Here is a 16,578-nt window from a genome sequence, read left to right as displayed (position 1 = left end):
AAAACTGAATAGATGCGCACAAAATAGTTATACCCAAGAATACATTTGTTATATCTGTCACGAAGAATTCCCTCAATTGAAGCTAAACTAGAATCCTCTTTTACCGCACCATCAGAATTTAACTGAATCCAATTCCTGAACTTGGGCAGAACTGTTATTGGAATTTGCCAGTTGGAAACATTTACCTTTAGTAAAAAGGTATATTACTTAGCCCAATTGTATGAAACTTTAATCAAATATTCAGTACTCCACATTATACCTTGGAAGACAAATAAATTTCGAGTTTTTTTATTAATAGGGGGTAAGATTTTTATGTTAAAAAAGGTAATAAGAATTTTGAGGCGGATCTTTACATCTATGAATGTCAATATCACTATAATTTTATATTATTATTTTTAAATGATAAGAACAAAATTCCATCATAAAATTTTTAAAGAAAAGTTTGAACTCAATACCCATGTTTATTGAGAGTTGTCTAAAAATGTTCTCGATGACTTTGACACTTATAGATGTAAAGCTCGTTCAATATTTAAAATATATTTTTAAAATTAATCTTAAAATATAAATATTTTGAAAAATAATAAAATATAATATTAAAATAAAACCTTTTTTTAGAAATTGGTGGCTTGATTTGAAGTGAAAAAATATATTTTGTTTTCCAGTTCTATAGTTTAACAAATTTAAACTAAATAAGCTTAATTTAACACATTTTCTCTCAATTAATTTATCACATTCTAACCTTTTTAATATTTATATCATCATTACATAGAAATTATTTTATGAACCTTTTCCACCACATCATCCATGGTCTCGTTCAATTAAAAAGGACACATAATCTTTTTTCCTCATTATATATGTATATTTGGACTAAGCTTCTAAATCAAAGATGATTTGTCTTCTTTTAATTGGATGGGACCATAAATGATGTGGTAGAAAAGGTTCATAAAATAATTTTTCCATCAATATAAATAAAAGGATGGCCTTAACTATCTTACCCTTTGCCACGTGGCTTACTAGTTATTTTATTTTTGACATTATAATAATTTTGATTCTTCCTTTATAATAAGTTTAAAACTTGAAATTTAATTTCAATATTTCAAATTTTGATATAATTTTATTTCTTTATTTTCTTAAAGTCATTAGTTAATCAAAATAATTAATATTGTTAATTATTCCGATTAAAATGTGGCGTCAATCTTTTCTCAATAACCTTATTTCAAAAATATATATTATGATGAGTTTGAATGAGTACTTTTTAAGAAAAATTCACATTTTAATTAAAATAGTTAAAGGTGTTAATTAATTGGATTAATTAATGTCATTATTGTAACACTCCATACTCGGCCTAGATGTTAAGACCAAGTCTGGAAAGCTACATCGAATTATTTCAGAAAGTCCAACTTTTAACTATTTAAATTAACTGTCATAAATCATTTAAGTAGTTCAACCACATAGAAATCCAAACTTATAATTAGAAATCCAAGATAAAACACACTATAGTATAAGTTTAATTAAAACGGTAAGAAACTAGATAAAGATGATCGAGCTTTCGCTACACTGAGTCGCCTAAGTCGATGGATCACCTAAAATCCAATCAAACAGACAAAATGAGTTGATAGACACAGTGTGTAACTTATAGTTTTTATTAAGCATAAATTATAGAACAGATCTTCAGTTCCTCATTATTCAAGCAGATCTCTGAATTAGATACAGAAGCAGAACATAATATATCAATTTCAAATACAGATTACAACAGATATAGATGTAGATTTCCTACTCCCAACTGCTACACCATCTTCGTCCAGCCCTACACACCAAAAAGGGTATAAAGTACCCATCCATCCATTCACGCCATGTAGTGGTTGTATGTCACGTTCAAAATGTCGCAGACTAGCTGTTAGAACAGAATGTGATAAGTCGCTAGAATCAGATACATATATATAGCTTAGCCACCAGTCTTGGCAGATTATTAAATTGCCCACACTTTTTCCTTATTCAAACACCCAATGCAGATGTAAATTTATAGATACAGATATAAGCATACGGTGTTACAAATTCATATTATACTCATTTAATACAGAATACAGTTACTCGCCAGTCTACATATCGATGATATATATAACATTTTGTACAAAAATAGATTATCAGTTGATGGGCTTTATAGCCCAAATCGAACCATACGGACTTTACGGTAGGCCTACGTTCAACTGGAACGATGTTTACGGTTTTAATGAAAAATCTTAGATTTTGGCCCACACGCCCCTATGGATTCACACAGCCTGGAAGGCTGGCCCATGTGGTCTACACGGCCTAGCACACGTCCATGTGGCTCAAAGTAGTGAGTTACACGGTCTAACATATGGCCAAGTACACGCTTGTGTGACTCAAACACCAATTATCTCTCACATGGCCTAGACACATGCCCGTGTCTCTGGCCCGTGTGACTCTAATTCCAAAACAATGAGTTACACGGCCTGGGCACACGCCCGTGTCGTTGACTTGTGTGATTCTAATTCCAAAATAGTGAGTTACACGGCCATGTAGGGTCAACAGCCATGTTTTCTGACTTTCGTAAAACGCAAAAATCGGGGTTTTCGTTACACACCTAGTACGGTTTCATCATAGAAGCAACCACGCTAATCCTAAAGCCTAAAAATAACATTCAATTGTCGAATCAAACAATTTAGTCCCAAACAAATCGATAACCACATCCAAATTAAAATTATGTCGAATAACTTTGACATGAAAGTCCAACTCAGAAATTTAACACTTACCCCCATACGTAACAACGAAACACGATCATGATTCGATTAAGGAACTTTACTCCTAAGGTTTTCGCCTAAAAAAGAAACCAAATGATTATTTAACAGAAAGTTCAGAATGAGATGATTGTATTTCAACCTCGACAAGAACAAACAAAGTCAGGCAAAAATAACAGAGAATAACAATGAAACTTACTCCAATACTTGTCATGTAATACCCCCTACCCGTATTCGTCGCCGAAATAGAGTATGAGGCATTACCAGATTTTACCGAATTTTTTTTTTCAAGATAGATTTATCATATTCATAACATAATTTCATCACATACCAAAACCAAAATTTGTTAGCCATACTAATGGCTAACCATACATTCATTTCACATTAACATCTAATTTACTAGCTTATACATGCCATTGATTTCCAAAATAAAGTTCCTTTATGTACCGAGATCTCGAGATTGATAGTGTGATATGTCTCCGACCAGGGGAAAAAGAAACAGGGTAAGCACTTTGTGCTTAGTAAGTTCATGCAACAGGAATTATACTTACCATACTTATACATCCATCATTTAATAACACAAGCACACATCCAATTCACATAAACATATATCTATCACAGACAAACTCAACCTCATACAAATTCATTACAAAGATAAATGATTGATGAGCTCATCAATTCCATGATTTCCATTTCCTTGTTATTTTTCCATATTTATCCCGTTGAACTACTTGGAATTTCGATGGATATTCAGGGGTACACCTAAGTGTACAAATCCGGGTCCGTCAATTCATATTCATGTGCGCACATGTCCATTTCAGAGAGCACACTCCCGCGAACCTCATCCTTATAGCGGGATTACCAGTCCAGGCTAAATCCCCTGTAATATAAACTCAAAGAGTATTGTCGGGATTACCAGTCCAGGCTAAATCCCCTGCAACGACAATTACTCTAATGAGCTTGGATCCGAATTACAGTCCAAAGCTAAATTGAGACCTAATTCGGATTACCCGTCCGGGCTAAATCCATTTTCCACATATTCTTTGGAGGGCTATATCAGGATAGGATCACCCGTCCGGGCTAGATCCTTTTTACCGTCAATTCCTTTTCAGAGATCCATCGAATTTTCCTTTCATTCAACCGGGATTTATTTCCTCTTTTCATCAAGAATATCAATACTTCATCAATTATCATACAATAAACATCCAACTCATATTCACATCAATAACAAACATTTCAAGCATTTATGAATATAATTCAAGTTACACGAACTTACCTCGACACTTGTTCGTAAACAAAAATCTACTAATCCCGAACTTTTTCTTTTCCTCGATCTTGCTTCGTATTTGAATTTTCCGGATCTAAATAAATAAATTTAATCATTAATCTAATACATTTCATGTTCATATGTAACTTTCTCTACAATTCCATTATTATTTATAGTGCATTCAAAGCTGCCTCACTCAGTCACAGTCACTAAATTATTTATATCTTGAGCTACAGAACTCTAAATTAAGATCCGTTAAATTTTCCCTGAAACTAGACTCACATATCTTGTTACCATAAAAATTTTAGAATTTTTGGTTTAGCCAATAAGTACATTTTATTCTTTAAAGTTTCCCCTATTTCACTATATGACAGTTCTGACCCCTTTTCACTAAAAATTAATTATCTCACTGTACAGAATTAGGATGATGCTTCCCTTTATTTCTTCAGAAAATAGGCTCATTAAGGATTCTAAGCATATAAATTATAACTCATAATCATTTTTGTATAATTTTTTAATGATTTTCCAAAGTCAGAACAGGGGAACCCGAATTCATTCTGACCTTGTCTCACAAAATCTATTATATCTCATGATTTACAATTCCATTGCTTACATCGTTTCTTTTATAAGAAACTAGACTCAATAAGCTTTAATTTCATATTTTATTCATCCTCTAATTCGATCTCTACAATTTTTGGTGATTTTTTCAAAGTCAGAGTACTGCTGCTGTCCAAAACTGTTTTAGTGCACGGTGTTAATTACCATTTTTCCCTTAAACTTTCAACAATGATAATTTCGTCCCTGCTCAATTAACCTCTCAATTGAGCTGATTTTTCTCAATCAACACTTTATTATATCACTTTAAACTACCTTATAACCTTTGGAAATCAGAATTTCAGCACTAAACTTTAATTCCAAACTTTTTCACAATTAGGTCCTACAAATCAATTGCTATTTGAATTACCTAATAAAATCATCTCACAAACAAATTAAAGCTTCAATTTCATCCTATTTCATCATAAAATTCCAGCACATATTCATAACAACTTTCAAATTCATTCATAAAATAAAAAACTAATGAATTTAGTAATAGGACCTAGTTGTAAAAGTCTTAGAAACACAAAAATTACATGAAAAAGGCAAGAATTAACTCACTTGGTGCAAAAACCAGCTTGAAGAAACCCTTAGGACGTTTTTGGCTGATGAGAGTGCAGAAAATGTGAAGAGGATTCTAGATATTCCAATTTGGTCCCATTTTTATATTAGTGAAATTTGTTATTTTCCCATTTTACCCTTATTTCATCAATTCTCCTGATTTTTCTCAGCGTATGCCGCCCAAAATATCTCCTTTTGGGGTTATTTTCAATTTATGTCCCTCCTCATTTCACAATTGAGCTATTTAATCCCTCTAGTAACTTTTACACCTTTTTCAATTTAGTCCTTTTCCCTTAATTGACTACCTAACATTAAAATTTTCTAACGAAATTTTAATACCATATTACTAACACTTCATAAATATTTATAAAAATATTTTTGACTTGGTTTTACAAGATCGAAGTCTCGATATCTTATTTTTACCTAATTTCTTCAATAATTTCTTTTTCTAACTAGCCGCTTAATCAGTAAAATTTTTCTATCGATATTTTTATACGATTTTTCCTACCATATCAATATTCATGCAAAAATATTAAAATAAATTTCTCTTTAAATCAGATTTGTGGTTACGAAACTACTATTCCGATAATTTTGAATTTGGGCCATTACATGTCAATCTAACGAGAACCAACCCAATTCCGCAACAATCCAATGACAATTTATCACAAGAAAAAAAAAAGAAAAGAAAAGGAAGAATGTTTAGAGAAGAAGAAGATAAGAAAACAACAAAAAAAGAAAAAGAAAGTTAAAACGTGAAAAGAAGGAATTTTTAAAAAATAAAATCGATTAACAAAAGAAAAATTAACTGACTTCACGAAAGAGTGTAAAAATATGTTTAGAGACTTGAACATGTGACCAGAGAGAACATAAAAACTTAACCATTCAACCAACAGACTCTTTCTTGACATAAAATCACACGGAATTAAACTTAAGTCAGAGGTTCAGGAATAAGGGCTCAATCAAATAAAATAACAAAATTTCCAAAAGCGGAATTTAAACCCTTATTGTCCAGCTCACAGATAGGGAACTTAGCCACAATTACAAAACTTAATTATAACAGGATTTAGCTAACAACACTTAAGTTTTTAGTGCATTACAATTATAATAGTATAGAGACCAAAATTTACCTAAAAAGATTATAGGAACTAAATCTCAAATTTAAACATATCAAAACCATAATATAGCCAAAGATGATCTATACTACTTGTTGGGATCGACCCGATTAAGCAACAAGTAAAAAAAACAGTGGAATAAATTGAGAAATTAAACACACAAATTTAACGTAGAAAAACCTCTCCAAAGAGGATAAAAAAACCACGGGCAAAGATAATTTTATTATAATGGCAAAAGAATGAATAGTACAAAAGATGAAGATAAAAGCTAAACCCCGAAAACAAAGAACCCTCAAAATGTAAACACAAAATTCTCTAAATGTGTTATGAGTTCTAATCTCTAACGGGTGTATTTTCTAAGGTTGTAAAAGAGCCTATTTATAGGCTAAATTCATAGGTCAAATAATAATAAAATAATCTAGACTAATCAGAGTTTGATTGAAATAAATAAACAGAGTTTAACTGAAAGATTATTTCTCAAATTTGACTGAAATAGGAGTCATACTCAATACTAATACATACCAAATAAAAGTATCTGATTAAATCTCAAAATTAAGCATAATACGATAACATGATGAAGTCATTTCATACCTAACACAATCATCCCTAATCTGTGCTATTATATATAAAAATAAATGATATGGGCATTTCTCATGTTACACATGTTATCACCTTCTATTCTTTTAGATTATACTCAATATATTATGTTTAAATTTTGATTTAATCTATATACTTTAATTTTTTTACATAATTTGATATCTCAATTTTTATAATATTATTAGTTAATCTGAATACTTTATTCTTATTAAATTGCTAACATGAATTTTAATAATTGTTAATATTGTTAAAATTCTCTATTAAATCCATGTTCATTACAATACATTTTTATTACATGACCACTAAATGTGTTTTATTTTAATTTTAATATGTTGCACCAATAAATTTAATAGAAGACTTAACTAGACTCGAATTTTTAATGTCGAAAATAAAAGAATTAAATTTCAAATGTACAAATAATGCATATTTTAATATTAAAATTTTTATTATATAATTTGATAAAAAAAGATAATTAAATCAATGTGAGTAAAAAATTAAAATAAGGTAGCCATATTTAAAAGTTCATTTTTTGCAAAGTAAAGAGAAAGATATAGTAATATTTTGGTCTTTAATTTGTAATCATTTTAAAGCATTGAATTCAAATTCAACAAACTTCATTCACATGAAAATGATGGCATTTTCTCTCTTATTTATTTATTTTTCATAAAATGGTGGCCTATTTATAGGTAAATAATCTTCACCTACTCTTACTAAAATTTAAAATCATTTAAAACAAAGTTGAAAATTAACATTATTCTCATAGTTGTTCTTCACTGCATTTAAATCAAATCTATCCTACCACTTTTATCACAATAATTTTTCATTGCATTTATAAATACAACATTCATTGGTTTATCACAATAAAAATTAAATATAAGGAAAAATTGGGCATACATTCTTAATTTAATTATAAAAAGTTACGTATTACAAGAGAACTCACTTTAATATTTTATTTAATTTTTCGTTTCTTTTAATTATTGAGTTTGTATTATTTATCAAATCATTCAAAATGATTAGAAAAATGAATGTCTCTTGACTTTGTTAACGTGACATCTACACGGTAGTCCATGTGTATGCTATGTCAGTAAAGTTAATAAACGTTAACATTTTATTTATTTTAAGGTGATTTGACAAATAATATAAATTTAAATAAGTGGTAAATGAGCATTTATAATGCTAAATCGAAGAGTAGTTAGCATTTAGCAAATTAGAGGAAGCCACCCTCCTATTAAAGCTATCCCTCAAAGTTGCAAATGGCAAAGCCAGATATATATCAAGTTCAAGCCCTTTATTTTTTTTAATAATTTCTTTTTTTTTCTCTAAAATTCTCAACACAAAAATGGTGTGTTGGGGAGATTTATCCTATCCTTGTTTGCTTATATTTGGTGTTTATCACAAACTCATGAATTCTTTGTTTGTCCGAATATTAAAAATCAAATTCACAAAAAGTAAATCCACCATTATTGATTCAAATATATGATTGGATATCTTATTTGACGGTAAATATTAAGTTTGAACAAATACTTTAAGATTCTAATATGATTTCATTGGATCTAACTTATTTTCTATTAACCAAAAATAATAGCATTGTCACGATTATAAAATCATAATTTTAATAATGTACCTAACCCATATATACATGTGTGGCTCAGTTTTAAAAGCTAATTTTGTTTTTTTCCCTTTGATTTTGTACATAAATTAAATTAAAGGTTGGTGAATATTAGAATATGTGATCAATAGAAAATGGGTACTTAATGATTTTTAAAAGAAAAATATAGAAAAGGAAAAAAAAGTTGGCTAGATAACTTTTTTAAATCTTCAACTGAATTAGAACAAAGTTGGATAACATTAGAGGAAGAGGGGGATAAGATGGGAGGTGCCGGAAGGGAAATTGATAAAGGTGAATATTATTGCAACTGTGGGAGTTGGCTCGTTAGTTGCTGGGGGTGGGGGGGGGGGGGTGGCAAGTGGCCAAGGACAATGGGGGACATTGGCTGAGGGGGTTCTTCCGTGAGTTAGGGATTTGTCTAGTGCTGGCAGCAGAGTTATAGAAGGCTTTTAAGGGAGTTAAATTAGTACGGAATAAAAGGGTTAAGAAGATTATCTTAGAGATGAATTGTATAGAGACAATTAACATGTTGAGTGGCCAGATTCGATATCAAAATTTATCATGAGAATAGATGTTAAATGAAAAGTCTTTGACAAATCTTACTATGTGGTGCATGGCATTGTGGTGACTGAGACTCTCAATTCAATGATAAAATTTTTCCTCTTGAAAAAAAATATTTAAGAAATATGGAGTTTTTATTGGTGGTTAGGTAAAAGGTTGGAGCTTGGTATGGGAGACACAGGGAGTTAGAATGTTAGATCTTACACAGTTTTGACAAAGTAGCAGTTGTTTATTTGGATTATTTAATGTCCAAATTGTAACATATGTATGTGATAAAAACTGGAACATGAAACAGGTTTGAGCATCAAACTTCAAAGGTGGGGTCATTGTTTTCTAATGAATTAAATTACCTTGAAATTTTTAACATTTTCTTTTCTTAAGATTTATTTCACTTGTTTGTCATGTTCTTTCATGGGGGTGTTTTTTTTCATTTTTTATGCATCCCCTCAAGAAAAAGTGGCAGGTTTTGCCTAAAAAACTCGTCTTTTAACTCAAAAACTCTCTCTTTGCTCCTTTTCATGCGAGTAATTCATCATTTCTTTCATCTTTCTTTTTCTCTCTCTTTCCCTTCCCCCCTCCTCTCTCTCTCTCTCTCTCTCTCTCCAAAAAGGCTACAGAAAAGTTGTTTTTATTTATTTATATTTGTATGAAAAAACCACAAATTTTCCCCTCATTTCTTGCCCAGTTTACAACGAGAAATCTTTGTTTTAACAAGGAAAAGGAAGAAAATAAAGGATAACATAAACACAAAATAAATTTATTCCTTTTTTATTACAATTTTTAATCTTTTGAGTATGAATGGTCTTTTACATCTTGAAGAACCAGATTGTTCTGAGTTTGTTGAAGTTGATCCAACTGGAAGATATGGCAGAGTATTCATAAATTAACTTTCTTTTTCCTTTTTTTTTTAGTTTTGAGTTGAAGTTTTTGATTCTTATACCTTCTTTGTATTGTCCTTTTTCCTTTCTTTCTTTTGTTTGCAGTACAATGAAATCCTTGGAAAAGGAGCTTCAAAGACAGTGTATGGTTCAAAACTCAAATATTTTCCCATTTTTTTTCAATACCCAATCTATATTTCTTCATCATATTTGCTTCTGTGCATCCTCTTTTCTTTTTCTTTTTTACAGAATTTGAGCTCCATTTGATATTTCCAATGAAGTGTTTTTGGGGGGGCATAACATATATGGTTGATGTTTATTGCAGTTATAGAGCATTTGATGAGTATGAAGGGATTGAAGTTGCTTGGAACCAAGTCAAACTTTATGATTTTCTTCAAAGCCCTGAAGATCTTGAAAGACTGTATTGTGAGATTCATCTCCTTAAGACATTGAAGCACAAGAATATTATGAAGTTCTATACTTCTTGGGTTGACACCGCCAATAGGAACATTAATTTTGTCACTGAAATGTTCACTTCTGGAACTTTAAGACAGTAAGAAAAAAACATGTCCAAAATCTGTGTTTTTTAATGTTAAAAATATGGCTTCTTTTGGTGTTGTTTATTAGATGTTTGATGTTCTGTTTATGATGGGGGATCCCCTTGCAGGTATAGGCTAAAGCATAAGAGAGTGAACATTAGAGCAGTGAAGCATTGGTGTAGGCAGATCTTGAGAGGCCTTCTTTATCTCCATAGCCATGATCCCCCTGTGATTCATAGAGATCTTAAATGTGACAATATTTTTGTCAATGGCAACCAAGGAGAAGTTAAGATCGGCGATCTCGGCCTTGCTGCGATTCTCCGCAAATCTCATGCTGCTCATTGTGTTGGTATGTTTTATCTTAACCAATTTTCGGGTTAACTTGAACTGAACTTAAACTTTGGTTGACTCAGAGAAATGATTTCAGTACGAAACAATAGACTGTCTTATCTTGTTTGAGAAATATTGAACTTTTCGAGTTGGGGGGGAGGGGGTTGATTCAATAAAATGGAAAGTCACCATTTTTGGGGCTTGCTTTTTCCTCAGGAACACCAGAGTTTATGGCTCCAGAGGTTTACGAAGAAGCCTACAATGAATTAGTTGACATTTATTCGTTCGGAATGTGCATTTTAGAAATGGTTACTTTCGAGTATCCTTATAGCGAATGCACCCATCCGGCTCAAATCTACAAGAAAGTTATCTCTGTAAGGGCTTTTCACTTTGCTTGACTTGCTTTCTCGCTTTGTTTCATCTGCTGGAATGACCGAATTTTCATTAACCCGCGTTCTTATTTTTAGGGTAGAAAACCAGATGCTTTGTATAAAGTTAAGGATCCGGAAGTCCGACAATTTGTTGAGAAATGTTTGGCAACTGTGTCTTTGAGGCTATCTGCGAGAGAGTTGTTAAATGACCCTTTTCTACAGTTTGATGATTGTGAATATGATTTGAGACAACTAGAATATGGGAGGGAACTTGATGAAGTTGGTCCTCTCATTAGGCTACCGTATCTCGAATTTCATCACAATAGTAATTCTTATAGTAACGGATACAAGAATGGTTATGGTTACGAAACACCAAATGAATGGGGCTATCATCCTGCTGAAATTGAACCAAGTGGAATCGGGCTTTTTGAATATCAAGAGGATGAACATGCTGCAAATGTAGACATAAGCATCAAGGGGAAGATGGGAAATGATGGTGGTATCTTTTTGAGACTTCGGATTGTCGATAAAGAAGGTTAGGAACATATTTCATCCGTTCTTGTCAACTTTTTCTTTGTGGAGATCTGACTTGAACTTTCTCCTTTTTTTGTCAACTTGCAGGTCGTATTAGAAACATATATTTCCCATTTGATGTTGAAACTGATACAGCATTGAGTGTTGCTACTGAAATGGTTTCAGAATTGGATATCACTGACCAAGATGTGACTAAAATAGCCGATATGATCGATGGAGAAATTGCTTCCTTAGTACCTGGTTGGAGACGAGGGCCGGGAATTGATGAATCACCGCGCTTTTCGAATCAGAACTTTTGTCACAATTGTGCTTCGAACCGTACATCTACCGGCTCCCTCTTAGATTTTTTGACACATAATGGAGGTGTCAAAGACTCGCGAGTTCTTCAGTGTTGTAGAACTGGATGTGCTTCAATGCATGGCCGGTTTGAAGAGATTACTTTTCAAGTTGAGGAATCCGAGCATTGTGTGACAGATGGTGCACCGAACGAGTCAAGCCAGTCGGACAATTTGCATTACCAGGAAATATGGGATCAGCACGAAAATCATGAACTTAGACAGAGAAATTCAGACAAAGAGTTTGATAAATCAGATCAATCATTCTTGGCAAATGGTGATAAAGAAGTTAGAGAAGAAAAGAAAATCCAATCTCCTAACAGAAATTCAATCCAATGTTTGACAAGCTCTCGGTCTTTCTCTGAAGTTCATTCATTATACTGTGATCTCTCCGACAATTACGAGAATGAAGTCCAACAGGAACTGAGATGGCTTAAAGCAAAGTACCAGATGGAATTAAGAGAACTTAGAGATCAACAACAATTAGGAATTGTATCAGACTCTTCAAACTGCAGTAACAAAGACAAGAACAGAAACAATGACATTCCGCCATTATCGACTTTTGCCCCTAACAAGCATTTTAACTCAGATTTCCATTACAATAAGAATAAGAGGTGCCCCGATTCAGCTAACCGAGGGGGCCGGTATCACAAACCGGCAGAATCTCCAAGAGTTAAGGAGATGGTCACTGCTCAAAATTTCTGTACTGGATCACTGCTTCCACAATCTCTTCATAGAACAATTTCCCTTCCAGTTGATGCTGTTGATATATAATGTAAGACTCTGCATTCTTTTGAACATTTCTCTACATTTTTAGAGGCTGAAATAATATGAAATCAACCCCTTTTTATTTTTTGGTCCATCAATGTTCAATCCAATTAGTTTTTCTCTATAATATCATACAAAAACCGACATCTTTGCCGTCTTATAATGTTGAACTTCCAGTGATGGAGATTCGGTTTTAGCTTTTTGAATATATAAACATAATAGTAACTCAAGAGCCTAAAACACAAAGGCATTGCATGTTGGAATTGAGTGGATGAATCATGAAGCATATAATATTGCCATCTTTCTAGCTGGCCAGGCCAATCATGTGCCAACAAAAAGCAAAAAAGAGCTGGCCAATGACAAGTTTTCCAGGAGCTTTAACATTTGATGCTAAAAAGTGTCCCATTTAGATCTGGCAATCCAATCCTTTCTTATTATGTTGGTGTATTTTCTTGTGTCATAATCATCAGATTTTAAGATAAAAACTTTTTAGTATGAGTCTAAACTTTGCATGTCTTGTGAGCCTCTTGTTATATAAAATTTAAGGTAAATATATATAAATATATTATTCATGTGGTATGAAGATGCCCCATGGTATCAATGATTGATTGGGAGTTTCAAAAGGGCAGTAAATTAGATGGGACCCCAATGGGGGGGGGTATGGAGGATGAGATTGAGAATCATGTTCCATCCCATGCATTTGCATATTAAATCTCTTTGAGCTTGGCCCCACTCACCTATCATCATGTTCCAATGAACAGAGGACATCCCTCTGCTGACCTCATTATCCTATCTTTTCATAAAATTTAAACACCATATACAAATATAATTAAATATGTAAATATATATATATGTAAATGTGAATAGCTGGATGGAGTATTAAAATTGAATAAGTCCAGAAATAATGAATAATGGTGGCCTTACAGATTGTACAGATGTTGGTACAAGCATTGAAGTGTGAAGATGGGTTGGTCAAAGTTTTCAAAGCACTGTTTTTGATTTAATAAATTAATGGAAAGGTTGCTTTTATGCCTCCAATCCAATAGGGGGGAATTATCCCTTGTCAAAAAAGTAATTAATATAATTATAATTTCAGAGGCAAAGTGGAGACCAACTCATTGATTTAAGAGGATTTACCAACTTTTACTTCTTTTTTTCTATTTGAGAATTCAGTCAAAAATATTAGAATAATAATTTAACAAGTATATCGAATTTTAACTCGATTAGTATGGATATTATTATCAATGTAGAAGCATATGAGTTTAAGTGCGTTGAAACGCATTATACTCCTATTTATGGGTTGATAAGAGGCTATGAGTAATTCTAAATATTCTTTAAGAAAAAACAGATATAATCGAACATATAATAAAACTATTAAAAAATAATAACTTGACAATAATCACATTTTTAAATCGTCTTTCCCTTCTTTTGAACGTTTAAATTGAGATATTCTAGAAAAGAAAAAAAAAGGAATCTTGGAATGGGCCAAAAGAGATTGAAAATTTTGGATGAAGGCATGTTACAATATTATTCACGTGGCTGAAATTAAAATGGATAATTTTCCTTATTTTACTACTCTCTTTTTTATTACTTTTAATATTGAAAATTTACTTTTGGATAAAAAATGGAAAAATAAAGAAAAGTATGCATTAACATGTAATCTTAATAACTTTTGCATACTTTTTACTGTATCTTTTATCCTTTTCATATTGTGTTCAAAGCAAAAGCAAAAGGTAAAATCATGTATTTGGAATACGGAGGTGTATTTAAAATTACATACAATAAATAATAAAAAGTATGATTTTGAATTAATTAGTAGTAAAAATGAAATATGCACAATATTAAAATGAAAAAATAGATTAAATTGAGAATAAAACGAAATTTATACAAAAAAACATTATTTTACAAATAAATTGATTTTTAATAATTCCTTATTGAATTAAGACCTGATTGATGGGTCACACAACTCATTAAACTGCTTAATCAATAATATAGATTCACAAATATATAAAAATGTGTATAAAAATATACTTATTAAAGTTCCAAATAAAAAAATTGCATTAATTTGAATGATAAATAAAAAATTTTACATGCATTGCGTTCTATGTTTGAATTTTATTATTGACAATTTTTTATTGATTTTTATAAAAATATAAAAGGATAAAACACTCACATAATCATATAATTCACTTAGAAAATAAATTAATTTTAATAATTTCCTAACTAAATTAAAAACCGAGGTGACATTAACTCAATAAAAATAAATAATATAAATTTATATATATTAAAATAATTAATAAAATAGGTCAGACGATGATTTTTATCGAAATAAGTCAAAAGCTATGGGTAAATGGTCCCTGAGGTCCATTGAAATTCCGATGTGGTCCCTCCATTTTAAAATTATATTTAAAAGTAATGTTACTTTTTAAAATTCAAAAAGAGATTATTCAAAATATCAAATTGTATTATTCATTATTATAGTTATCTTATTTTTTTAAAATTATTCACTGTTTAATACTAACCGCTTTTTTTGAAAAATATATTAATTTTAAAAATATTTGTTAATTTAAAAGTAATTTATTTAAAATGTAAATGTTAATTGTTTAACAAGTAAATTTTAAATTTTCATATTTTAAGAATGATTATATTTCAATTTCTTTTAAATTTGCAATTCTTATAACATTTTAAATTAAAAAAATATAATTTAGTAATTTTAAATTTAAAAAATAATAAACTATTTGATTGATAAGTAAATAGGATGGTTCAAGTGAGAAACGTGAAGTCATAAGAAAGGCAGTCAGTCAATTTATCATAAAGTATTCTTATACCACCATTGCCCCATAAACAATCCAATTATATGGCTACAATGTACTGTTATATAGAAATCCATTCCTGGTCAATGGCAACTAATATACTGAAATGATGGCCTCATCCTTACAAACGTTTATCACAAATAATATGTTTCTAAAGTGGCAATTGAAAGTGGAAACTTTTATAACCAAGATCACCAATGACCAAAGAGGCAAATATGAATAAAAACAAAAAGAACTTATTAAAGTCAACTCCGGATGAGCCTAAAACCTAGCTTAGTTGTATCAGTATATCCAAATCCTAACATCTGCAATCCCTTTCCTTTTATCTCTAAGGCTAAAACTAGTAAAAATACATACAAATTTTGTACTAAGAGTCAAATTACATTTCCTCTTTTACTCAAATAATAAGTAAATTAATCATTGTATGTTATATCAAAGAGCAAATTGGTCTTTTCTATTAAAAGAATTATCCATTTCTACTATTAAAAACTAACAGTTGGTAGAATACCCAAATAGTTATACATGGCATGCCACGTGTACCTCATTCAAATGTGTACATCAATTTTTAACAATAAAAATGAATGAAATTTTTAACAAAGGACCAATTTGCTTTTTGATCTAACATCTAGGGACTAATTTGCCATAGAGGAACAAGTCAACAATAGATGTGTATGTAGATAGATAGAGGAAAAAATGAAGACATACAACCAGAAACTTGTACAATTCTGACCACTTCCAACTCCAAGATAATAGGACAAAATCAATGTAACAAATGCACTGATGTTATGGTAATGGAATTGTATCATCTGAACAGTAGTGAATGTTAGGCATGACGGCAAACACTTTTAAAATATGAGTCAACTTCTAGTCACTGTCATGTTCACAACCAGGTATACCTCCTAATCATACCATTAATTAACAGGCAAAGCCTCATTCCCCTTAGGAACTTG

General features: G+C 31.0%; 2 protein-coding genes across 2 annotated transcripts; one reads left to right on the top strand and one right to left on the bottom strand.

Moving 5' to 3' along the window:
* Positions 1-1,618: 1,618 nt before the first annotated feature.
* LOC128034733 (uncharacterized) lies at positions 1,619-9,387 on the bottom strand. Its single transcript, XM_052623569.1, has 4 exons — positions 9,341-9,387; positions 5,182-5,257; positions 4,036-4,120; positions 1,619-1,894 (listed from the first exon to the last, which is right to left on the bottom strand). Exons 1-4 carry the CDS (start codon positions 9,385-9,387, stop codon positions 1,737-1,739), a joined length of 366 nt encoding a protein of 121 aa, XP_052479529.1. The 3' UTR covers positions 1,619-1,736.
* A 118-nt stretch (positions 9,388-9,505) lies between these two features.
* Positions 9,506-12,909, top strand: LOC105804718 (probable serine/threonine-protein kinase WNK9). Its single transcript, XM_012637422.2, has 7 exons — positions 9,506-9,932; positions 10,044-10,081; positions 10,264-10,491; positions 10,606-10,826; positions 11,024-11,181; positions 11,275-11,713; positions 11,800-12,909. The coding sequence occupies exons 1-7, from the start codon at positions 9,855-9,857 to the stop codon at positions 12,819-12,821; spliced, it is 2,184 nt and encodes a 727-aa protein (XP_012492876.1). The 5' UTR covers positions 9,506-9,854; the 3' UTR covers positions 12,822-12,909.
* Positions 12,910-16,578: the final 3,669 nt, after the last annotated feature.

Source organism: Gossypium raimondii, chromosome 11 (assembly GCF_025698545.1).
Source record: "Gossypium raimondii isolate GPD5lz chromosome 11, ASM2569854v1, whole genome shotgun sequence".
Lineage (NCBI taxonomy): Eukaryota > Viridiplantae > Streptophyta > Magnoliopsida > Malvales > Malvaceae > Gossypium > Gossypium raimondii.
Note: the sequence above shows the minus strand (reverse complement) of the source record. Positions and strands in the feature narration are given on the sequence as shown.